This window comes from Eucalyptus grandis, chromosome 11 (genome assembly GCF_016545825.1).
Source record: "Eucalyptus grandis isolate ANBG69807.140 chromosome 11, ASM1654582v1, whole genome shotgun sequence".
Taxonomy (NCBI): domain Eukaryota; kingdom Viridiplantae; phylum Streptophyta; class Magnoliopsida; order Myrtales; family Myrtaceae; genus Eucalyptus; species Eucalyptus grandis.
This window is the reverse complement of record NC_052622.1, coordinates 15,899,733-15,926,162: the sequence shown is the minus strand read 5'-3', so window position 1 is coordinate 15,926,162 and position 26,430 is coordinate 15,899,733. Positions and strand designations below refer to the sequence as shown.

General features: G+C 40.6%; 2 protein-coding genes across 2 annotated transcripts; one reads left to right on the top strand and one right to left on the bottom strand.

Moving 5' to 3' along the window:
• Positions 1 to 746: 746 nt before the first annotated feature.
• Positions 747 to 9,219, bottom strand: LOC104425053. Its single transcript, XM_010037628.3, has 13 exons — positions 8,920 to 9,219; positions 8,679 to 8,797; positions 7,959 to 8,403; positions 7,721 to 7,868; positions 6,414 to 6,551; positions 5,529 to 5,591; positions 5,210 to 5,331; positions 4,307 to 4,550; positions 3,054 to 3,265; positions 2,548 to 2,648; positions 1,816 to 1,897; positions 1,633 to 1,694; positions 747 to 1,277 (listed from the first exon to the last, which is right to left on the bottom strand). The coding sequence occupies exons 1-13, from the start codon at positions 9,217 to 9,219 to the stop codon at positions 1,166 to 1,168; spliced, it is 2,148 nt and encodes a 715-aa protein (XP_010035930.2). The 3' UTR covers positions 747 to 1,165.
• Positions 9,220 to 17,750: 8,531 nt separating this feature from the next.
• LOC104425052 (aspartyl protease family protein 2) lies at positions 17,751 to 20,476 on the top strand. The gene has a single exon (XM_010037627.3). The coding sequence runs from the start codon at positions 18,446 to 18,448 to the stop codon at positions 20,291 to 20,293; it is 1,848 nt and encodes a 615-aa protein (XP_010035929.2). The 5' UTR covers positions 17,751 to 18,445; the 3' UTR covers positions 20,294 to 20,476.
• The last annotated feature ends 5,954 nt before the right edge of the window (positions 20,477 to 26,430 follow it).

Sequence of the window (26,430 nt, the reverse complement as noted above, 5' to 3'; positions counted from 1 at the left end):
CGACGGGACGCTCCTCCGGGAAATACTAGAGGAGCTCGACAAGGACGACGTAGTCATAGGCAGCAGCTTTGGCGGCATGGAGTATGCCGTGCAGCCACCCGAGGTTCACCATCCTAGCCCCATTTCAGAAGCCCCCAACACCGAGCAGGGCCGGGTCCTGGTCCAGGACCTGGATTGGCTCGAGGACGTGATGCTGCCGAGTGAGGAAGTGAAGATGGGTTGGTATGGGGAGGAGATGGCGGGGACCATGGAGTTTAACTACGTTGTCGAAGATGGTAACTGGGAGTTCTACGATAGGATTGCCTCTGAGGACGTGGGCTACGGTTGCTTGTGGGAAAACAGTTGAGAAACATCACCAACTGGGTCCTTGGTGGAACAGAACAGGTAATAGGATTCTAGGATTGATGCCATGAGACTTAAAAACTCATGCCAAAAAAGTTCTATCTTCTTTCTTATTTTTCCATGATGCTGCCTAACTCGTCGTCATCAACTCAATTAGTTCTAGCGAAAATACCTGGCTCAGCCTGAGTGTTGCAATTCCAGTTATTCTACTTCAATTTTCTTTCGATCCATTTCTTTGTTATCTTGTGCGTGCACGAAGCTGCGCATATGTTCGGACAATCAACCATTTATGTATCCAAAAAATGGTGGGGACGGGCAGTCTCAGTACTAAATTTCACCGAGCCTCTTCGAGCTTTCAACAGAGCAAATCCAGAGTGCGAACTAGCGGTTTAACTATCAGATGGTGGCACAGAACGGATTTCATCCATTCAATCAAATCAACAAGAATCAATAAGAACCAAACAATCCACCCCATTTAGCCAAAGCATCTAAAATCATTTGATTTAACTCAAGCGAGCAAGATTTTTCTCTATAGTTCTTTTTGGTTCCTTTGGAAACACCAGTACCCTTTCCTCACGATATACCTTGGTCTAATGGTTCGGTATAATCAATTAAAGTTGTTCCTTCTCGGCTTAGGGTGTAGGGTGGACATCAGGTTAGGGGCAAAAATAATAGCCTCGTTCCTTTGACTCTTCCTTCGCATCGAATTTTCATCCGTCCAGAATGGATGTTGCACAAGCCGTGGAGAGACGATGCAAGACACGAGCAATTCCTCATTTAGTCTGCAATAATCAAAGTTCACGAGTTGCAGACGTCTGCAGCTTTAGGTTTCTTCGTTGACAATAAACTTTGCTATGAAAAAACCAATTGTATCAAGAGGAGCCGATGGGTCGAATCTCTGGACAAGTTCTTCTTCCCCTGGTTTTAGCCACTCCCTGCAGACAAGCACCGTAAGTGTTGCTAAAAAAGGATAGTAGGACATACATAAAGGGTCATGTGTGATAATTAACCAGCTTACTGTTTGCATTGCCAAAAGTAAAACTTCAGCAAGTGACATTTATGAAAAGGTAGAAATGAAAAAGGCATGAGAGATTAGAAGCACAAAGACTATCAATGCTCTGTTAAGTCAACAGACCATCCTAAGATCAGCTACAAGATCTATAGTCTTGCCCCAGAGCATTAAGTGTACCTTACGGTCTCATTCTTTAACAGAACATGATATATCAACCATCTCAGAAATAGGATCTGGAAGTATTTTATAAAAAGATAAGGTTGGACAAAAGTACATACTCGATATATCCATCGGAATATTCAAAAGAACCAACAAGGCCTGGACCTCCAACTCTTGGATGCTGAAAAGAACACGAATAAAGGTATCCATAAGATCTTTTGTTCTTTTTTCTCTTACTACAAATACGATGAAATACTGGCCAAATAATTAAGTGTGTCAAAACTTTAACAGCACAATTCAACCTGAGGGGCTAGAGAGAGGAACTTGTAAGTGTCCAAAGCATATCGGACCAGTGCTTCATTTTCACCGGGATTAATTGTACATCTAGCAAACCAGAAATATACACCATGGTAAATTTCACAGATGTTTGAGGCAAAAGTAAGAGCAATAGGAATTTCACACAGCAATGACTTGACTTGGTGGCATTGAATTAATGATAGAGGCAGCAGATATGCAAGCTCATTATAAGACAAGGATCACGCAAACGCTTAGATGCAAAAGTTTTCAGGACCTAGAATTGGTAAAGGACCGTGTTGAGCAGATGACACTTGATGACCAATAGCGACGACTGAGCATGCATGTAAAACATGCAACCTGACATGGTTATGTAATTCTTGAGGTATGAATTTTGCCCCAGGATAACAGGAGAAAAACAAATGCTAAGCAGTCAAACTTGGCTGCTGTTTTAAGAGTTATAGACGCTATTATCCAGACAAATGCTTTTTAAAGCCAGCTTGTGTGACATGCCACTACACAGTACCACACCTTTCTAATGTGAGATCAAGTGCAATTGCAGATTTTTGTATGGATGGGCAACGAAATGCTCAGTGCACATTAGAAAGTAAAGATCAGTCACATATCTGCTTAGAATGCATTTACTGTACATAAGATTGCACATTGCATTGACGGCATTCATATATTGTCTCAAAAATGATAACTACAGAACTTGCAGAGAGTAGATTGTGCATACTAACGTTGAGTATACAATAACTCCACCAGGACGTACTAACTGAACAGCCTGATCAAACATTCGTCTTTGATACTTTGCATGGTTTCTTAAAGATTCTATTGTCTCCTGGAAAAAAGAACAAAGCAACATTATAAGCAAAGAATGCAACCGGAACAAACTGGATTTCATTCATCATTGAGATTCCTATTGAAACAAAATGTTATCACATCTTCCATGGTGGAAGAAATACCCTTTCAGAAAACAAGATCAACTAAAAGCAATCTCAAAGAGGATAAGGGTTCATGGACAAGATATGCAAGAAGAAGGAAATCTTTCTTATGTTATAGGTAGAGCTGATCTTATTCTTGGTCCTGAGCCTAGTGATGTGCAAAATGGCGAATCTGTACATGGGCCACACTGACTACTTGGTTGTCCTCAATCCTAAGAATTTCTTTAGCAAAATAGCAATTAAACTTAGGGAATGAAATCAATAAATTAAAATCAAGTTATTTGATCCATCAAATGTCTAACCTCTCCAGAAAATAATCTGGGTCTCAGGCCAAGAGCAGAACATGGAGCATCAAGAAGAACTCGATCGAAGCTGTGAGGTAGAAAACCTTTGGAATTCTCCACCCTATCGCCCTTAGACTGGTTCCTTCCTGGTCCATTCCTCATTCTTCTCATACTCTTCCTCACGTCAGCTTGGCTTGCATAAATTTTCTCACTGCTTTTCTCATTTTTAACTATCACATTCACAATATCAGAGATCAGTGCTTTGTCACTTGCACAACTTGGAATATAATTAAAAGAAGACAAGCGAATGCATATCACATGCACCGGAGGGAAGTTAAGAACTACAAGCTACGGAAGGAATATACAGATTTGACATCCCATGATTATAAGAAAGAGATGGATATTCGCTCATTTCCAGGGAGAATGTTGTCAATAAAACAAGTCCTAGGATCTTACATGGCTCAAAGAGACAAAGACAAAGGCGGGAAAAATTTGAAGAGTCAAGTCAAAGCTAAGCTTTAGACCCCCAAAAAAAAAACAAGTCAAAGCTGGGTTCAATAGGATCCCAGAAACAAAGAACTGGACCCTTTCTTTTCGACCAAAATAAAAACTCTGCATCAAGAATCAAATAGGAAGTATGTCTTAGAAGGCAATTTTTTATACGATATCTAGCAATCTCAAAAGAAATCCCTGCCTAATCCTGTCTAGACCTCTCAAACAAGACAATGAAAATCCCTCCAACCTAGACCTCTCAAACAAGACAATGAAAATCCCTCCAACCTAGACATCTCAGATAAAGTAAACCACACTACTCCAAAGTCTGCTAAATCGCAGAGCATGAACTTTTTATGTGACATGAGGAAGTAGGCAATTCTGCCACGATTGAAGGACAGAATCTCCGCATGAAATAGCAATTCTGCCATGATTAAACGGCAGAATCTCAGCCGGAAATATCCAGACTAAGTATAGAGAAAATAAGCATTCAGCATGGCTCCTTTGCCTAAGGTTCAACTCCAACAACTTCTAAGACACTTGAAATCCTCAGAAAATATATGTTGTTCCAGCAAATGCACCCAAAGAACCTTAGTTCATTTCTATCCAACACAAATCACTGAAAATTTAGGAGTACATCATAAAGTACATCCAAACTCAAGCATCAAACCCCGAAATTCAGACTCAATCTAATGATCATATTAAGTGTTATCTGATTGTGGCATAAGAGAACTCAGACAATAGAATGTGGACTGAAGTTGGAAGAAGGATCTACCTACCATTGACATTGTTAACATCGATCATACTAATTCCAGCAATATCATCGGCTTGCACCTTTTCTACCTGAGATTCAGCAGTGCTGGAGTTCTGGTTTGTAGCATCACTTTTAAAACTATCACCAGAAATGGATGTGATGGCAGCATTGAGGTCATGACTTTTGCAAACAGATTTAAGAGCATCCAACTTATATGTGGTTATACAACTCAAGCCCAATTCAGCAGCCAATTTCTGAATATCCAGCACCTAGAATCAATTGCAAAGAACTCTCAGCAATTACAACAACGTGAACCAAAACAGTCAAATGCTTAGCACGGTCAATCAAGGAACAGCTACTGCTCTAAACATGAATAATGATTCGTGAAAATTGAAGTTGTTGAACAGAATCTCTTGCACTTTGCAATTTGATTGTTTTTTTTCTAGTCATGCAACATAATCCACATGTTCCAATTGACTGCAACTGCAAGAATTCTGGTTTTATTTTCAATTATTCAAATCTTTATGCCCCTCATTTGCCTCTCTATACATAGCTATTGTCCATGCTTTTTCTAGTCTTAGATTTCTTATCCTAACTGTGCAGATAACATTAAGTAGTACAGTTTAGAACATGCTATGGCCTACCACTATAAGCTTTTAATTGAATTCACGGTGGTCTCACATGATCTCCAATCTACAAAGCCACATACTTCCTTCAGTGCAAGAACACTTCACAATTATTAAGTTGATTAACAATTGAGTCGAATTCAAGGATGCTACATACAATCTTATGAGAGCAAATGTTCCAAAATAAAGCCTTTTGTCTTCTCTAGCTGTCTTTCTTTCTTACTAAAACTTGATGTGGAGAGAAATATTCTAATACACTTTTAGAGGAATCATAAAGGCAGATTAGCAGCAAGAATTCATACCTTATTATGAGACCTATCAGCTGCAATAATCTCTCCTTCATCTTTCATAATAATTGCAATTGCAGTGGTTTTTCCTCCCGGTGCTGCACACATATCTAGAATCCTTTCACCCTTCTGAGGATCTACAAGCCACAATATTTTTTTTGGTAAGGTTATTTTTTTTTTTTTTGGTAAGGTACAAGCCACAATATTTCAGATGCATGTACATGGTAAAACAAATATCCTTGAAACAAAATCATGCCAATCAAGTGGCACTATCTACTAGTCTTTAAGTGGTCCGGTTTTTATATGCAAAGTAGCTTGTGGAAAATAAAGTTACCTAGGGCATGGGCAGTGATTATACTCGGCAGGTTTTGAAGAAATATCTCCCCCTGGAGCACATCTGGAGATCAAATACAAAGAAGTTATAGGAGCTTTCGAGCTTTATGAACTCAATGTCCAGAACCATGAGCTATATGAAGAATTTATGTCCATCAAGCAAGATCAAATGTGTCCAAGATAATAGTTGATTGGTCGCTGAAAGTTCAGAAGTGAATCCTTCCTCATCAGGTAGATTATTACATTGAGCGCTAATACAGGTTTTGATGACAAGAATGAAATATTGTACATAAGAAAAACCATGCCACCACATGAAATATGTTTTGCACAGTAAACCCAAAGAATTCTAAAAGAACACAGAAATCACATATTTGAAATATGCCAAGAAGAATACTTCAAAAAACAGCCATTCATTGCAAGTCCTCCAGGGCTCCACAGTTTATCAATTTGCTGTATCTTGATCTATCAGCTCACCATTATCAATTATTACAGCTATTTTATTCAGGAAATGGATAACTAAGCACTTGATGCAGAAACAGCCAAGAAGCTTTCTTCTTGAAGACTTGTCCGACCAAAGCAATATATTTGACAAATTGATGTCTCAAGAAAAGGGACTTTTAACATCTTCAATCCCAGTGCCAATAACAATAATAGAGGCAAACAACAGTTGGATCATAGGTTTCAGTTGAAAGGGGGTCACAAGAATTTTTAGCAGATGACTGGACTTTGCTGACTGAAAATAACTAAAAAAGGATGCAAGTGTCAAAACAATTTTGTGATGAGTAACTTATGGAAAAGGAAGATACAAAATATCATCCTTCTGAAGGAATGTAGATGGAATATACACATTAGTGTCATTTCCCCAAGGAGGAGAATTTAAGAATACCATTAAAAGAAGGCAGTCTGTAGACTTGATTTTTCATATCAACAGCTACTCCTTCAGAGGAACGGAAGATGCCTGCCCTTGACATCATCGCTATTCCTTGGCCAATATACATGCCATTTCTTTCATTATAGAGAGGATCTGCAATCATAGATGAGTGTATGACTAACAATTCCAGACAAAGCAAAATCAGATAATCGAATTTCAATAAGGATATTTAATCCATGCAAAGAGAAAGGCAGAATACACACTGCTCCGTGTCAGGTGAGAAAGATCTATTTATATAAACAACAGGATACTTGAGCATAAACCACATCTTCATCAAAACAGTATGTCTTCTCTGGGTAAAAGACCACAGAGAAGAACACTTGACCCCCTTGACAACACATGTAATATAGAGCAGTTTTCTTTCTAAGTAGGGGCCCACTTGAAAGAGAACACTGCAACAGAAAACGTACGATGTGGATGACAATAGATGCACTGCCCACACACCTTTCCCTAAATTCTGATTCTTTTAGTTCTCCATGCTTAGCAAGGATATTTACCCAAACTAAAGTAGGGACACATTTAAAGTACTTAATTGATCATAATTTAATAATTAATTAATGATCAGACTAGATTGAAGAGAAAAAACTTCAGATCCCAACAGGCCTCTCCCTAATCTATTTCTCGCCGTTTGCCTTTATGAGCAGTAGGGTAATCTATGTAAAGTACCAAAAGCTGTTAGCTCACCATATTACCTAATTTGAAACGTGAGATTTTAGTAAATCTGTCCTATTTTGAGACCCACAAACTCTAGAATGAACAGATACTACTAGAGAATAAGCTAATATCAATTCAAGCAGCCTGCAAGTAGTCAATAAACAAGATATAACATAGAAGTATTGGACTATATTTAACTATATTCTTAATAAGTCTAGACCTTGATTATCTATTCTATTTCAGAAAGATTTATTCCTGTAAGAAACAATGGCAACTTATATTCTTCAACTTCTAGTTTGTATATGCAGACAACACATGAGATGTTTTCAGGGTAACAATTGATTGTCTATAGAGACAAAAGTAGATGAGACTCATTCTCTTGCCCTCACAAAGCGCAACATTGTCTTGCACTCACAGAGTGCAACTCTTCTGTGTAATCCACTCACTATCGGGATGTAAAACATGTCTTAGAAACATGAGTTTAAGTCTATGTGACAGCCAATGGACAATCCAATAGGTTCTCACAATAATCGCCAGTTGACAAAATCAGTTGATGAAAAAATAGCTCTTTCAAAATGTTGATTGAATATTGACATAGTCCTACTTGCCTGTCTGAAATCCCTGTAGAACAGTCCCACGGGTCATATTAACACCCCATCGACCATCAGGACCTGGCTGCTCAACTCCCACAGAAACTGCCACCACATCACCTTTCTCGACATGAGCACTGCAAGCCAATGCACCCGGAACATACACCTAAACATTCACTACCATGAGAAAACTAATTAAGAATCAAGAAGCATGCATGCTTCCTTAAGAATACTTAATCACTTCAGAAAGGAGTACCTGAGCACCCCGGAGCACAGCCTCTGCACATTTCCTACTGACCATGACTTCCTTTGGAGGTTTGTCCAAAGCATAACCATAGTCAATATCATGTGGTCCCGACCCTCTGATGAAGACCACATAATCTAAGCCGGGTATGTTACATTTAGAAATCAATCTACTGGGCAAACCTTCTTTCCGTGGATCAAGCGTATCTCCTAAGGACCACCCCAAGACTTTCTTACTCTGTTCTTCTGGACATTCATCTCCTTCGGCATTAATCAATGCACCATCCTGCTGAGGAAGCTCATCAGAATCAACGACAGTATGAGTTCCTTGTGAATTCACGTCGTTGGTGGAGCCTCCAAGACCTGCTTCCTCAGCAATGGCATGCAACTTCTCAATGACAGCATCGCTTGTCGACTTAAGTGTATTCACACGGACGCACGAATAGCAGGACGGGCGCCTGATTAAGGGAATGAAAATGTCAAAAGCAAGCTCCACAAAATCGGAAAAAACCAGTATCGGATAGTATCGGCAGTAACGAATGCCACTCCCGCGAATGCCGCACATTGTGCTAAATGTATGTAAACGCAGTCAAAGCAAACTCATCTTCTCAAGCATCAACAACCCATTTTCCATCACGTCGAAATTGGAACAGGGTCATACCGAAGTCACGATCTTGCTAAGAGAAAAAGGGAAACGAAAGGGAGCGACAGAAGCCGGAGCTCAAAAGCTTACGTTAGAGCTCTGGAAATGCGGGCGAAGTGCTCGGCTCCATAGGCCTCGGCGAAGTACTCCTCCACTCGAGGGTTCCATTTCAGCACGGGGTTGAAGCAGTACCGCTCCGACCCATCCATCTACACACGCACGCACGAAGGGACGCGTTCGCGGCAACTTCAGGTCAACACGAGCACGAAAACACGAGAAGATAAAAAAAAAAAAAAAAATGGCATTCGTATCGGGAACGGAAGCTACAGACCGGAGGAGCAGGGTTCCCGGAGGCGGACGGAGGGGCGGCGCCGGCGAAGGTTCTGCAGCAAGCGCCTCGCTTCGCCGGGCATTCACAGAGGGAATTTCGGGCGCGTAGAGAAGAGGACGCGCGAGCTGGACGGCCGGGGATCGACGGCGGCGGCGGCTGCGGGGAATTTGCGATTTCACGAGCGCGCCCGCGAGATGTTCGACGGAATGTCGGAAAGGGAAGCCCGCGACCACGAAGCTTGGGCTCGACGGCCGACGGGAAATAGAATTGACGGGCTCTTGATGAGTCGGGCCCATTCATCGGCGATTTTCTCTTTCTATGACTACGTATTTACAAAGAGAATACAAGCTTTAGGGTCATTTTTTTTGGCGCAAAATCAATGATTTAAAAAAAAATTATTTGTGTCACTTAAAAATGAACAAATGAAGAATATTTTTATCATTCATGAAAACATTTAAACATAAATTATTGTTGATAATATAAATAATTTTTCATTGAATAATTATTTCAAGCAATATAAATCATAATTTTAAAGAAAATATTTTTCAAAGCACTTATTTTCTAAAGAACAAACCGAGCCTCAACGAGAGATGGTGGAGTGGATTATAATTTATAACTCGATTTGATCTCCTTTGGAGCAAGCATATTGAAATGTATGAGCTCTTCAAGAAAAAATCGAAAAATCAACGTACAAGATTCCCTTTGATTTTTTTCCTTTATTTTCTTTTGAATTGATGTTAGGTGATCGTTGATACCACGGCACTTAAATTCTTGCATGGACCTGTCATGTTATAGATCGCGGATTAAGGGATTTGAGCCACTGGAGATGTGCGCGCCCCCCCGCAAGACCCGCACGTAACTTGTGTCTTTTTTTCTAACCCCTCTCGAGGAAAATTCTACAAATGTGCCGACTAAACGGCGTGGAAAATATGTAGCTCTACATATATTTACTAGTGATGATTCTTATGAGGTCGGGTTTAATTTTGAATCAAGAAATACTCTGAGTAAAGATGTAATCGAGCGAACGTCATCTCATATTTGGTGATTATAATGAAACTGTCTCGTCGATCTTTTCCTATGGAGTAGCGAAACTGGCAAACCACACAAATCGGCTATGTGCAGGTGCTATCAGGATGGCAAAGGATACAAGGAAGTAACTAGAGCAACGGTGGTTTGGAAGGAGCCACAATCCAACTTGTTCATGCTCAATGTGGATGGTTTATAGGATGGCAATCTCCGTGAAGATTAAAATTTGGAGGGCTCATTTAGAAAAATTGAAATGGGATTGGGTCGCTGATTTTGCGCTTAATTAAGTGAAGGGCTCAAGTTGTCCCTTGGATAAAATATTAAAGTGTTTAGAAATGTTCTATCGGAAATGGTGAAATACATTTCCAAATATGAATTAAATGGATTTTGATCAATAAAAGTTGTGAAGAGTCCAACTCTACCGAAAATGGTGAAACACATTTCCAAATATGAATCGAATCAGATTTGGATCAACAAAAGCTGTAAAGAGTCCTTCCTTGATTCTTAGGTAAGGAAATATATCTGGTAAGAAAATTAAATATAACAAATGCTGAAATAAACATGCTTTATATGGTTCCTATTATTTAGCAACACTTGTCCACGGATGGTTGCTGCATGTAAGATTGTCCACTCCACTTGTCTACAAATGTTTTGTTGTTAGGTTGTCTTTGATTTTTCTCATTTGCCCCACACATCGGGCCTTGAGTTAAAGAGAAGTTTGATACATTTCACCAAGGGAGATTGTCAAGAGAAAGTCCAAGTTCAAGCCATTAACCTCTATAATTGAACCAACATTCACTAAAAATTGGAGATTGTCAAGAGAAAGTCCAAGTTCAAGCCATTAACCTCTATAATTGTACCCATTTTCACTTAAAAACTTAAAATAATTATTTATGAGGAATCTAGAACTCTTTGATGTGAGATTTCTCTAATACAATTGTCACGCATGCAAACAAAACACCAATTTTCCTAACATCAATGAAGAAGACTTAGTGAGATTGCTAAGAAAGTTTGAGTCATTAACTTAGTTAGATCCACTTTCATTTTAAAACTTAAATCAATTACTTATGAGATAAATGAAATATATGCTCTACACGATACCAATTTTTCAACGTGGGATTTCTTAAACACAAGATCTGTAAATCCCTAACATCCTCTTCATCAAGTGAGCTGGTCGACTTCACTGGTCAGCTCTTCGCACCAACACGTGACCGCTTCTTTTGTTGACATCTTTGTCGACAAGGAATAGGCTTTCTTATCGACCGGCTCGGCTATGTGGACCAATTTTTTTCCTCAATACTTAGCCATTTTCCGCTTCTATCGCCAATCCAGCAAGTTCTTGTCGAGCACACCACGACTACGACCCTCGCGCTTTTTTGATGTCAACAGAAGCAGTCAATTCTCTTGCTTAGAATTGAAGATTAGAGCATCGTTAGTCATATTCCGTGCGATCTCGTCGTAGCAATAGACAGATGGCGAAGCACGTAAAAATCGAAATGACCGTCATCCCAAATTCCATGGTCAATCGGCCAGGTCCAAAGGAGAACTCGCTTGGTCGAAGAACGAAAAGAGGTCGGTCTATCTAAGCAAATACGCATGACAACGTGCTTTGACATTTAATATGGATGGACACCCGAGAAGATTGATGCAATCTATTGTTGCCAAACCAAGAAAAGAGATTTTGCTAAAGAATGTCCTTAATAAAATGAATAAAGCTCCATTTATTTTGAAAAAAAATGACTTGAAAAATGTTATTCGAAAAATGATGGCTTGTATTCTCGAACTAATTAGTCACAATTTATGGATAAATATTATCAGTGACGATGAAAATATCTTTCAAATTATTCATTTCTCATGAAATAAATGGAGCATGAATCTTCTTTCATTTTCAATTGTTTAGCTGATTTTATGATATATTTGACCATAGATTGAAAAAATACTAATCAAGATGATCATAAATATTGGGTTAGATGCATTCCAGCGGCTAGAAGACGGAGATGCCAAATGGAAATCCCCGTCCCTCACGGATCTCGTCCTTCAAAAACCCTTTTTTTTTACCTTTCTCCAAGCCAAGAGGACTTACTCAGCAATGCCAATTCCTAGGTTTCTCCATGGATTGCGTGTCGGTAAACGCCTCACCCCCAACGCCACCCCCACCTAATCTCGTTCGTGTCTTGTCGCTCAACTGCTAAACACATGAGACAACAAGCAAAAGACAAAGACTCGCGCAACTTACGTGTCACGGCAACCAAAAGACGAGAGATTCATACGAGCCACGTATTAAGAAAGCCGTCTACATCTAAGTTCCAACGTTAAAACCGTATCTAATTTAGTAGATCTACTACAGCGATGACACGGCAATTTCCACTTGACGGGAACGTGAGATCCCAACTTCTCTGAGTTGCTAGATATGGATGCGACGATAGTCACGTTAAGACAAGCAAAGCTGTCGAGCGAAATTCAACTTAGAACGTGGGAAAGAAAGATAAGATTCGTAAAAATCACGTATGAAGCAGATCTGTCTATAGCGACCGTCGCCAATGACTCTGTTCACTTTTCTTTCACGAACGTTACAGCTCTTGCACGGTAATTTTCACTTGATGGGAACGTGAAACTCTAATTTCTCAAGCTGCTAGATATGAATGTGACATTAGTTACCCAAGACGGAAGTAAAGCCGTAGAGCGAAATTGAGTTTAGAAAGTGGGAAAGCTCGAGCAAGCAAGGGTCTCTTTGGCATGTGATTTGGGGTTTCATTAATGTAAGGCACACACGGAAGGCAAGGGGCGACATTTCTTCGTAAGTACGCGCTGGAGTCAACAAAACCCTAGGAAGCCTTGTGGTCCAAAAAGAACCAGATTAAATTATTCATCAATCTTGTCGAAATCCACCAACAATAATGGACAACAAAATAAAATATAAGCTAATATGGCGGCAACGGCATGTTTGTCTGCTACAAACTTCTACGTCTCTCCCTCCCTAACGTTACACATGTCTATATACATGTACGCATACATACATACATATAGACACATTTCTATTTTATACAACTAGGGTTTGCGGCCATGTCTCCGGAAAATATTCGGTAAAAACGATCAGTGATAAACAGATCCATAAGAACAGCTCTTTTTTTTCTCTTTTCATGGCTAATCTCAAGAAGGTTATGTCCGTGATGCGTGACATGTCAAGGGATTGTTAGGGTGCACATAACAAAATTTCTAAAACAGAAATTGATTTCTAACCAGAAATCAATTTCTCAATTTTTGTTTCAGAAATTGAGAAATTAAAAATTTTAGCTTATGATTTCTTCTTTAAATCTATTTATGGAATAAAAATCTATTTTGAAAATTAAAAAATTAAATTGCATTACCAAACGGATTTCTGTTCCGAACCTATTCCGAGGAATAGAGAAACAGAGAAATAGAGAAATATAAATTTTATCATGTGCGCCCTTATTAATCAATTACTGAAAGGTTTCATCCGTCCGGCCATGGAAGAGAGAACTTTGGGAGCGTTGACCTCCGATTTTGGTGTTGGAGCACCCTTCATTTCAGGTAATGTCCGAGAAGTCACGAGCTTAGCCTACGAGTCCCTTGATCATTATGACCAATGTTATGTAGATTTTCGATTCATCAAATAAAAGGACTTGCTTGAAAGAAGGAAAAAGAAAAGGCAAAAGATGGAAAACTTGATTGATCAATAATTCATCACAAAGTACACATAAATATATAAGCGGACAAATTTAAGGATAATTAATTTCCGGTCCAGTCCAGTAGAATCAGTCTTTGTTTTCATGTCTTCATCCGAATATCTTATCATCCAAAGCATGACCAGGGTCAAAATTTAGACTCAAGACAAATAATATACTTCCATTAAGATATCTTATTGTCAAATTATAATATATTGTTTCCTTTGAAATAATAAACTAAACTTACTTATTTAATATATATATATATATATATAGTTAGTTTAGACCGACACTTTCGAAAACTAGTTGATTTGGTCTGTGATTCCTGATTTGAATGGTTCGTTTTGCACACCCCTAGTCAAATTTATAAGAATTGAGATACGAGAAAATAAGATCTAATGCAGTGGCGGCTTTCTCACATATTTTGCAACGCTTTGGAAGCATATCGAACGGATTTTTAGAAAAATGTTTCTCTGCTATCATTCTGAATAAAGACATGCTGACCTTCTTTCTAGGTAATTATATAATATGTCACTCTTCCCTGTGTAAATATATAATAAAAAAATCTTTTTTTAATTATATAATTGTCTTTGAGAATGGCACATTAAATTTTATATTGTAAAAAATACATCATTCTCCTTTTGAGGAGTGCTTTTTTTGGACCTTCCACTTATTTTACTTCCAATTAGAATGAATGTTGCGTGACTTAGTCAAAGCACTATCTTTATGAATTATCGTGTTGCACATTAGCAATTATTAAGTATCCTAACATTTTATTTTGTAACTCTCCCTATTAAATAATTCCCTGCAAAGACTTTTATTATTTTCTCTCATTTTTGTCGTAGTGTCGTTGATTACATACGAAAATTTCCCTATATCATAATATCACAACAGAATTAGAAATTCTCCAACCGTGTTGTCGAGTCTCTACATTAAACTAATTGTAAATACGAATTAAGACTTCCTTCCCCGTTCCGTTCAAAAGAGGAAGATTCACGTACAAATTACGAGCAATGCATAGTAAAATGCCAAATGAAGAAAAATCCACGTCCGCGCAACTCACGGATATGCAACTGATCCTGGGTATACTTTGACCGGAAAAAGAAAGAAGATCGATTGCAGGTTGGGACCATATATCTGATTGGCATGGTTATCATAAATGACCAAATTGAGATGTCCCCTGAAATAATAATAAGAATAGACCACCTGACCAATAAGAAGATTCGTGGAAGTTTCCACCCAACCCTAATCGTGCTGCTTAGGAATCAAATGGGGCTTGAGCCTTTAAGACCGGTTCGACTTTGGTGCACCGACTTTGCTCGGTCATCGACCCGCCGACTTTGTTATCAGAGGAAAGTATGTTGCAATTCCACTAGCTTGGGGTCGCATTAGTATATTGCTGTCAGTTTAATCCGAAATCTCTTCTTGATTTACTCATTCAAAAAGTACACATTAATTTATTTAGGCCTTAAAGAGGCTGCTCAACACGAGATTCAAGCCTTACATGTGTGCCATTACAACATCGGTGGAATCTCTTGGGTAATTTCATTATTTAAATTGCCAAGATTGAGAACCTCAAAAATTCGATCACTAGTCAATTTCACTCGATGAATCTATGCTTGGTACATAACTTCAATCGAGATTAAGATCCTCTTAATATAGAGGTAAATTAAATTTATCCTCTTGAAAAAGTGAGATACATAAGCTCACTGGATTTCAACACGATTCATCCTTTATTTTTCTTCCTTCGTTCCCCCTAGTGGCTCTTCCACCCCTATCCACGGTGGCCGCCGCCGTCACCACCCCCTCCCGAAGTCATCGTGACCTGACCCAATCATCACCGCCGACATCCATGCTGCCCCTCACAAAGGCCTATGTTTCTCTCCTTCTCTAGTTCCCGTAACTATTGAGGCCTCTCTCAACCGCACACAAGCGCGCGCGCAACTTGAGATTGCACAGATATTAGAGATTGTGGACCTTAGGATCATGAATCCAAGACCTCCTGCGGTCGCAGGACTCCACTCAGGTCACGAATCAAGCCGCAATCGTGAAGAGAGACAGAGATCGCCGGGGATTCCATGTCAATTGGTGAAATTTTCATCAAGCGTGAAGCTAATTTTGTCATTTTGAGATGACTGTACGTAACACGTACAACACATGTGTACTTCCGCATATCTTACACGCTCGTTTCCCTTCACCTGCTGTTCATGTCGTGAATGCTCGAAAAGGACGGCGCGTCCCCGTGGCTTCTCTCCCTTGGAAATGGTCCATTCAAACGCATCGTAGGATTGACGAAAAGCACCGATGCAACCCGACTCGTTCCGGACGAAAGGCGAACGACTGACTGACCCTCTTTTGGATTAGGACGACGGGCCTCGTCCCTTTTCTTGTCCCGCACTCAATCCTCGATTGGGACACATCGGGCATAGAAATTTTCGGTGGATCGCCGGTTTAAGTCTTGAATCGCGACGACCCCAAGTGCCCTCGTGATGCTCGATAAGTATCAACTTAGTATGGTCATGGCGCGACAACCTAAGGCTACCCAGCATCTCTCGGTACTCAATATTTTCATTGTCGTTTGGTTACCCTTTTTTCCGGTCACCAAGCGGGTGAATTTTCCCAATTCGACCTGCTCGATTTCCTCCCGTAATTTCTGTCCGCGTCCCCAATTCACCCGGAGAATTTCATAGAATCGAATTGGACCGCACCACCTCATGTTGCGTTCAACCTTTGTGATTGACCTTAGCTCCGGTCAAAAACCGAAGATTCTACCTCGCGTCATCGATGAACCCAAATGCCACCAAAATATTAAATTAATTTTAATTAATTAATTAAAAAAGGAACACATACCTAGAAATTAAATTAATTAGGATAATTAAGAAAACTTTTGGCTGCTTCTGTGCAATTTGATACCTAGCACCTTTCTTTGTAGGTAGCTAGAGCACCCCCGCTAAAGGAGGCAGTGCGGCCTAGCTATATTCTCAAACCTTGTCCCCTATGTTTGCTCCTTCGAGACGATTTCGCGGCAAACATCTTTGGATTTTTCCAGTTATGGCCAGGTCAAATCCGGATTAATCTACCATGATTATCTTTATCGCGATTGATTGTTCCTCAAATCGGTTTATAGTTATGTCCCGAATATGAATTTATTGAAATGGCACACAATTGACCCGTTCCACTCATCTTTTAGTCCATCTTGTCGAGAACTTGATGCATTGTACATGGTCTTGAGGAAAGCTAGGCTTCTCTTGACACGGGCACACATGATTTGTATCAATATTAGGGATATTCGATAGTCATGTCTACTGTCTAGTCCGATACAAATTTGCACAATCTCTCTTTTTTCATACCAAAATATCGTCAGATAAATCAAATTTCTCTTGCGTAAATTCATCATCATAATCAATTGCCCTAGTTGTAGCTACTTTCGTTTATTAGTCAATTTAGCGTCGCAAGTCAAGTAATGTTCTAAGATAGCTTCCTCGCATCTAATTTAATCAAATCAATAGGAGATCATTTACATCACTTGACGCGACTATCGTGATAAGATGTGCTAAATAACCGGAGCACTCAATATCCGCACTTCCCAAACCATAGTGTGCTACTTGACCATTTCGACATCCGTACCGTTCAGGCCAATTAAACCAGCTCCGATCGAGTGCTCGCCTGACTTTCATTACAATCCTTTCGGCCCGTTCTCTCTTCCCCGGCTGTCGCGATTTCAAGAACACCGATCAATCGAAGGCGAAAATCCGAGGCTTATTGCAAATATCCGGAGGTTTTTACCAACAACAAAAAAAAAAAAAAATGGCTTTTTTCCCTCTACCCTAAAAGGGTAGACGTGAAATTAGAATTAGGAGAAAAAAGGGGGGGGAAGATATTTAATTAATGGGTACTAAACGAGAAAATCGGTGGGGGCGGGGGAGGTTGTTGATGTTTTACTTCTCGAGAAGCGCGTCGCGAGCTTGGAAAGGTCCGCATTCCCGTCCGGGTGCTTTAAAAAAAGAGGGGAGTGGAGATCGAAAACGAGGTCAAATCTCAACGCTTGGACCAAAGCGCCCTGGCTTTTCTTCTTTACCCAGTTAAAAAAAAAAGCCCCCCCACCACCCCCTCTCTCTTTCTCGAGAGAGAGAAAGTTCGCACTTTGCAGGCTGGCTGCCCTGCTTCTACTACTACTGTAACTGTAAAAAAAAGAGAGAGAGAGAGAGAGATGGGCGTGTGAATGTGGAAATGCGAATGACGGAAAGAGAGTGGAAGAAGCTAGAGAGAGAGAGAGATAAAGGTTCTTGCTTTGGACTTCAAACCCGCGGCCAGAGTCTCTCTGTCTATCTCTAGAGGAGTAATTTATTCGTTTTCTGTTCTACGGCCTCCGCATTGAATATTCGCATCGCACACACAACACAAGACCGTGAAACCGCGTGTGAAGAGGAGGAAAAGGGAGACGGGGAGGGGGAGAGGGGGAGGTGGTGGTGGTGGTGGTGGTGCGGGAGTCCTGATAGCAGGGCCCGGAATTCAAAGTCTTCAGCGTCGATTCAACCCCCACCCCTCCCGACCTTTCGTTTTCCTTCGATCCTCCGCCCCTTTATATACTTTCCCCATTTCTCTCTTCTCCCTCTCCACCGTCAGGTTTTGGCTTTGATCTCAGGCATTTCCTTTCTCCCCCCTTCATTCTTTCTCCAACCCATCGCTGAATCGGCTCGGTTTTCGCCCGATTTCTTGGAAAATCTCTGGTGGGTTCGAATTTTCGAGCCGTATTGGGCTGAAAGTTTCGAGCTTTTTCTTCCGCTGTTCTGTGGCTCTGTTTTCTTGATTCTATGGTGGTTGTGGGGGGAGGGGTCAACGCTATGGCGTCTAAAGCTTGGTCCTTCTCGTTGTTGCTGTTCTTCTCTCTGGTCGCGATTGCTTGCTTCTCTCGATCCGTCTCTGCGGGACATGGCCACGAGAGCCTCAATTCCAACGTCTCCACGCTCGCCGGGATCGAACTGCCCGATCACATGAGCTTCAATGCCGTGTCCGCTTCTTCGAGCTCCGGCTGCAGCCTCTCTTCCTCGGAGAAGCCCAAGGACGCGGAGGCGTCCTTGTCCTTTATTCAGGCTTTGACCGCCGAAGAAGATGAAGGGGACGACGATGGTGGTGATGATTGTGAGGAGGGTGGAGAAATCGGCGGCGATCGGGCTTCTTCCTCGCGGGCCGAGTCGGAACCGCCGCAGCGCCGAGACACGGTCAAGCTCCATCTGAAGCACCGGCCGAGGGGGGGCGGCCCCGGGACGGAGCCGCGAGAGTCGGCGGAGGAGTTCAGGATGTGGGACTTGGGCCGGATTCAAACGCTGCACCAGAGGGTGACTGAGAAGAAGAACCAGAACACCATCACGAGGCTGAAGAAGGACCAGAAGGCGGCGGCGGCGACGACGAGGACGACCCAGGGGCGGCCGAGGAAGGTCGTCGTCGATGTGGCCGGCCCATCGCCCGCGCCCGCGCCGTCGCTGGAGGCCTACGCCGGCGGGCTTTCGGGCCGGCTAATGGCGACTCTGGCTTCCGGCGTGAGCCAGGGCTCCGGTGAGTACTTCATGGACGTGTTCATCGGCAGTCCTCCGAAACACTTCTCGTTGATTCTGGATACCGGCAGCGACCTCAATTGGATCCAATGCGTGCCTTGCCACGCCTGCTTCGAGCAGAACGGACCGCACTACGATCCCAGCGACTCCTCTTCCTTCCGCAACATAAGTTGCCGCGACCCCCGGTGCCATCTGGTCTCCTCGCCGGACCCCCCGCAGCCGTGCAGCTCCGATTCCCAGACCTGCCCCTACTTCTATTGGTACGGCGACAGTTCGAACACGACCGGCGACTTCGCGCTCGAGACCTTCACGGTCAATCTCACTTCGGCCGCCGGGAAGTCAGAGTACCGCAAGGTGGAGGACGTGATGTTCGGGTGCGGCCACTGGAACCGGGGACTCTTCCACGGGGCGGCAGGGCTCCTCGGGCTCGGGCGGGGGCCGCTGTCCTTCTCCACGCAGCTCCAGTCCCTCTATGGCCACTCCTTTTCCTACTGCCTTGTGGACCGGAACAGCGACACGAGCGTGAGCAGCAAGCTTATCTTCGGCGAGGACAGGAGCCTCCTGAACCACCCCAATCTGAACTACACTTCCTTTGTGGGCGGCCGAGACAACCCGGCCGATACATTTTACTATGTCCAGATCAAATCCATCGTCGTCGGAGGCGAAATCCTGAAGATCCCTGAAGAGACGTGGGTTTTAGGATCAGACAGCTCGGGTGGCACGATCATCGACTCCGGCACAACGCTCAGCTACTTTGCCGATCCCGCCTATGATGTGATCAAACAGGCGTTCCTGGACAAGGTCAAGGGTTACCATCTGGTCCAGGACATTGAGATTCTACACCCTTGCTACAATATCTCAGGGGTCGAGAAGGCCGAATTCCCCGAGTTCGGGATCGTGTTCGCCGACGGGGCCGTGTGGAACTTCCCCGTCGAGAACTACTTCATCCCGCTGGTGCCGGGTGAGCTTGTGTGCCTGGCGATCCTAGGGACACCCCAGTCCGCGCTATCCATCATCGGGAACTACCAGCAGCAGAATTTCCACATCCTGTACGACACCAAGAAGTCGCGGCTCGGGTATGCACCCATGCGATGCGCCGAGGTCTGAACACCCCCGAAAAAATCCTAGGTTACTTAGGAAGAGGGAAGGGGGAAAGATGCTGTAAACATGGGTGGTATGGGAACCAAAAATTTTTCATTCTTATTGTCACAGCAAAGTGTAAAAATACTTCGGGATTAGTTTCATTCTATTCCATTCCATCCCTTCTCCGGAGCTCCTCCGGATTTAGCATCATCCTAACCACATAAAGCCGCACCAGTAAAAGAGCAATTCAGATCCCGAGCCACCCGCCAGAGTAAAATCGTCGGCGTTTTCCCCCCCGCTTAATCTGTCCTTTTCTCTTTTTATTTTATTTTATTTTTATCCACTGCAAGTTGCTGTTTATGATATATACACAAATCATTCTCCAGTAGCTGTTCATTGCTTTCTTTTTCTGTACACAGATGCATGATTTTTTTTTCCAAATTGGTGTCCGCCCCGTCCTTCGTTTCGGATTTCGGTTGTTCTCACGAAGCAGCAGCGCATACCAATAAAGAATAGTCAGCGGGACAGGCGTGTCGTGTCGTCCTTGCACACCTCTCCTTTAAACAAGTGAAAACGGGTCAACGGTTAGGTTGCCACTTCACTTTCGATCGAGATTTTTATTACGATTTTTCTTTCGGATTTTTATTTTTCCCTTAACGAATTGTAATTAGACTATGATTATTTATTAACCATTCGTATTTCCGGGTCCTACTATTGTCGCTGTCGCTTTTAGTTCCACCTCACTTGGACATCAAGGTTCCCTCATCGATCGGTCATCCAAGGATCCCAAGTTATTTGATTTTGCTAGCTAAGCCTATCTATTTTAGCCTACACGACCGGACCAATATATCAATTAATTTTTCCTGAAACATTATGTTACTAAAAAGTATTATCATATTTTCATTTTATGCTAATACACAGTGTACGGATTCAATCATTACGTAGATGATGTGACGCGGCACTTATTTATGCATTATCATATAAGGTTAATATTTTAAGAGCCCTTGTTAAGCGGCATGTGGTAAAATTTAATGGGATTGTTACTAATCGTTAAAAATTTAAGTTTGGTAGATGATGGCTAATATGTAATTATTATAGTAATTTTAATATTATGCTCTTTGCATTGATTTGTTGCCTTCTTCATGCTAAGTTCAAAAGGTTTGTTCCTCATTTTCAGTTTCATCTTAGTGAAAAAGCCAAATTGTCACCCAAAATAGATGAAAATTGCCAATTTTTCCTCTTACACCTAAATTTTGTCAATTTAGGGTCCAAATGATAGCTACTATTTCTGGACACAGTTTTTGATTAGAGATAGATTTTTCTATCAATTCTCTGAATATATACATATATATATATACACAAAAGTTTGATTTCCAAAACAAAATTTTGTTTAATGAAAACACAATTTTTTTTCTCTCAAGTAGACAGTAGGTAGCGGGGATGAGTGGCTAACTAGTAGCGAGAGCGGGCGATTATAAGAGTTTTTATTTTTCATTTATGTTCTAAAATTATAAAATTTTACTTCTTATTTCCATTGAAAATCTATTTCTAAACTAATTAGTTTCATAAATGGAAAAGTGAAATTTTGTTACCGAACATATTTCAATTCCAAATATATTCCCAAGAATAGAAAAATAAATCTGGATATAAATAAAATGATTATCTTATGTGCTCTTAGTCCCTAAAATCCTCCAAAATTGCTTCAATACTCACCCGTTAGCTAAATATTATTTTAAGGTTTAGCTCCATCGCTTCATATAGACAATCAGTGTGATTAGATGGAGGGATATAGGATGCTTTCTAGACCGATAGCTTATGAAGCTTATAAGGGGGGCGTGAATTGCTTGCTTTTTAGTTCTCGAAATTCTTGTTCCAAATATGTTAAGCACAATAAAAATGATGATTACCCTTTGTCCCAATCACACATTTTATGATGACGAATCAATGTGATTAGATGGGGAAAGATGGGGTAATTTGTAGACAAATAGCTGAAGCTAATATGAGGAGAGTAAGTCGCTTGCTTTCTATTTTTCAAACTCCCTATTCCTAATTAGCCATGCAAATTCATGATTAAAATGATGATTAGTCTTTGTCTCGATGACGCTTCTCATTCCATTATCTTCGTCCATTTATGCCAGGCAAAGCTATCCTCTATTAAAAGAGACACTTGAAAAAGTGAGAAAAATGATCCGATTAAGAAATATTCAAATAATTTGGGAGGTTGAGAGGAGAAGAGTTAGAAAACCCATATGACTGATGGAAGAAAGACCAAACATATTCCAAACTCTCGCTCCTACCAAAATTGATAGATATACTTGATAAAAATTATGCACCTTGAAGAAAACTGTACACATGCGCAAAAAAAGATGAAATTGTTCGAGATTCAAACTTTTCTTAGGAGATTATTGTATGATATAAAGGATTCATGATCTAAAATTGAAGTGACTGATTAGAAACTTTGATCAATGAGAGGGCAAAGTTCCATACAACTTTTACAATATGGCAGAGAGTGACATGTTCCACGTACCATCAATTTTCTTGGCCCATGAAAACGGCCCGACGGGAAGTTTCTAATAAGTGGACTGGACCATCCCTCCCTTCTTTTGAATAACGCACATGAGTCTCCCACCTTCTCTATTACACTACATCAGATTCATTTATTTCTTTTAATAAAATCAGAACATCTTGCTTGATCCGATTCAAATAAACCGGGGAAGTTTTCAGGACCATGAAACCTGAACGCGTGTGTCGGGTCAAATCAATGAAAATTTCTCCATGGGGTGATTAAATGCATCTCGAATATTATGATTGTCAATTTGTTACTCTATATATCTCGGGAAGAAATCGTCACGTATTTGGGACGGGCCTATTGCCTTTGAGGCGGGATTCATTGATGTGCATGGTCGAGCCTCATGGTGTATAGATCCATATTGGCTGCTATTGAGTTTCCAGCCCGGATTGCGTCAAAAGCCGCCATTTTAGTGGTCATTAATTTTAGTGGTCATTAGAGCTTGCCTGGTCTACACACCTCCCTCCCCAGCTGACTCCACCAACCCAATTTTAGAATAAGTCACCTACATATTTTGAAATGTATTTTCGGTATTATTAAAATTATTTGTGTTTTTTTTTCTATATTTTGACTGAGAGCCTCGTCATAATTTTTCGTAATTCTTTGATGGAATTTTTGGGACTGCTTTGTGTCCCCCGAAACAGATGAAAAATTGCCAATTTGCCCCTCGCATCGAAATTCGTGTCGATTTAGTCCCTAGAACCATTGAATTTGCTTTAATGCTCCCCGGCTAGCCAAAAATCACCTAAAGGTGTAGCTACATCACTTCACATATACAGTCGATGGGATTAGAGGGAGGGAGATAGGGATTCCTTCTAGATCGATAGCTTAGAAAGCTTATATTATGCACATTAAAAATGATGATTAGTCTTTGTCTCGACCACACATTTGTGATTAGATGGGGGAAGATGGGGTATCTTTTAGACAAATAGCTGAAGCCGTTAAGAGGGGAGTTCAAACTCCCTATTTCAGATTAGCCGTGCAAAATTAATGATTGAAACGATGATTAGTCTTTGTCTCGATGACACATTTCATTCCATCATCATTGTCTATTTATGCTAAACAAAGCTACCCTCTATTAAAAGAGACATAAAAAAGTGAGAAATATGACCCTATTAAAAACTTATTCGAATAATTTGAGAGGTCAAGAGAAGGAGCTAGAAGATCCCGATGACCGATGGAAGAAAAACCAAACATATCTGAGACGCTCGCTCCCATCAAGAAATCAATAGGAACATGCGACAACAAATACGTATTTTGAAGAAAATTGTACACACATGTGGAAAAGATGAAATTGTTTTGAGATTTGAACTTTTTTCATAAGATTGTTGTATGATATAAAAGATTCACAATTTAAAATTGAAGTAACCGATTGGCAACTTTGATCAATGAGAGGGCAAAGTTCCTCGTACCATCAATTTTCTTGGCCCATGACAATGGCCCGAGGGGCAGCTTCTAATGAAAGGGATGGACCACGATCTACCCACAAACCTCTCCCCCTTTTTTTATTAGCGCATGTAAGTCTCCCACCTTCTCCATTATACTACATAAGATTTATTTATTTCTTTTAATAAAATTAAAACATCTAGCTTGATCCTATCCTAAAAACTGGGGAAGTTCTCAGGACCATGAAATCTGAACGTGTCCGTAAAATTATTGTGGGACCATAACTAGACCCGTCAAATGAGTATATCAGATCGAATTGATAAGAGTTCCTCCACTGAGTGATTAGATGTACTTCAAGCATCACGATTGCCGGCTTGTTACCCCATATATCTTTGGGATGAAGTCGTCATGTTTATCGGAAGGGCCTATTGCCGTTGAGGCAGGATACATTGACATGCATTCAACGAGGGTCGAGCTTGGATTGTGTCAAAAGCCATCGATGTCATTAGAGCTTGCCTGGTCTACACACCTCCTTGATCTGAAGCTCTTGAATCCTTGCACACAGGCCAGTTGACTCCACCATCCCAATTTTAGACCAAGTCACTCAAAAAAAAAGTATAATGACACATAATTTTTAAACTTCGACTTAATGTATAATGTCATCATTGAATATTAGCTCAATATACAATATGGTCTCTAGTTTTTTAATTTGTTCAATGCCAATATATAATGTGATCATACTACCGCCGTCAGCGGTGCAGCTGGCTCGAGCTTTCTCCCCCTCACGAAGGGGAGAAATTCGAATCCCAAAGACGTCGTTAGAAAGTCTTACCTGGAGTATCTTGTGGTGGTGGGTCTGTAGTCGCTCAGGGGTTTCTTTGCCGGTTGTTGAATACAAAAAAAGGATACAAAAAAAAAAATGTAATATGATCATTGATCTTTTAATTTATTTAATACGGTTCTTAGACTTTGGTACATGTTCAATGGAGTCCTTTAACTATAAGGAAATATTCAATAATATTATTTTATTAATTCAAGTTCAGGGACAACATTGAATATTTTCATCTCGCACGTGAATTAAATTAAACATATACAAAAAATTCAGAGATTATATTAAACAAATTAAAAATTCAAGGATGACATTGCACATAAAATTCAAGAATTATGAATGAATCAAATATTTAGAGGTCACATTACAACCTCGGGCAAAAATCTGCCAACATCACAATTGCCAGCTCATTACCTCGTATACCAATTTGAAGTGGGATAAAATCATCACGTTTTCGGGACACGCGCATCACTGTCGTGGCGAGATTCATTGGCGTGCATTCAATGACGGTCGTGTATAGCTCCATATTGGCGGCTATAAACATCTTGGATTGCGTCAAATGCCATCGTTTTAGCTGTCATTAGCGCTTGCCTGGTCTACACTTCTCCTTGATTTGAAGCTCTTGAATCCTCGCACATTAGCCAGTTGACTCCACCATCCCAATTTTAGACCAAGTCACCTGAAAAAAAACTGAAATTTGTTTTTGGAATTATTTTTATTATTATTATTTTGACTGAGACCCACGTTATGATTTTTCGTTATTCTTTGGAGGAATTTTTGGGACTTTAAAAAAAAAAAAAATTATTATCATATTTTGACTTGAAATTAGAAAGGGCTTTTTGATCCAAAACTAGAACGACGCTGGGCTGGACAGTGGACATGCTCCCCTTAACTGGGTCGAATACATCGATCGAAAGGAGATGTTGGATGGTCCATATCAAGTCGCAAAGGGAAAGCTAATTAGACTTTCATAATTAATGGTTTTCTCTTCTAATCCACAATTTTCTTATTTTCCAAAGAGGAATTTACTGAAAAATCATATAAATTCCTCGTGCTTAAAACGGGGTGAACTTTTATCTTATTTTTTATTCTATATAATGATAATATCCACTTTATATAATTACAAGTTGACAGATAAGATGACCCATTAATCTCTTGGGTAGTTTATATGTTATATTCAGGCTCCGTTTGGTTTGCAAAAAAATGAGTGTGTTTGTTTCGTGGAAAATGAGTGATTTGGAGAATAATCACTTATCTCGTTTAAATAAATAAATGAATGAAAAAATTTTCATTGCCCACAGAAATAATTAGGTATAGATTGTTATCGATGATAAAAATATTTTCTGTTAACTAATATTTTTAACAATATAAGCAATC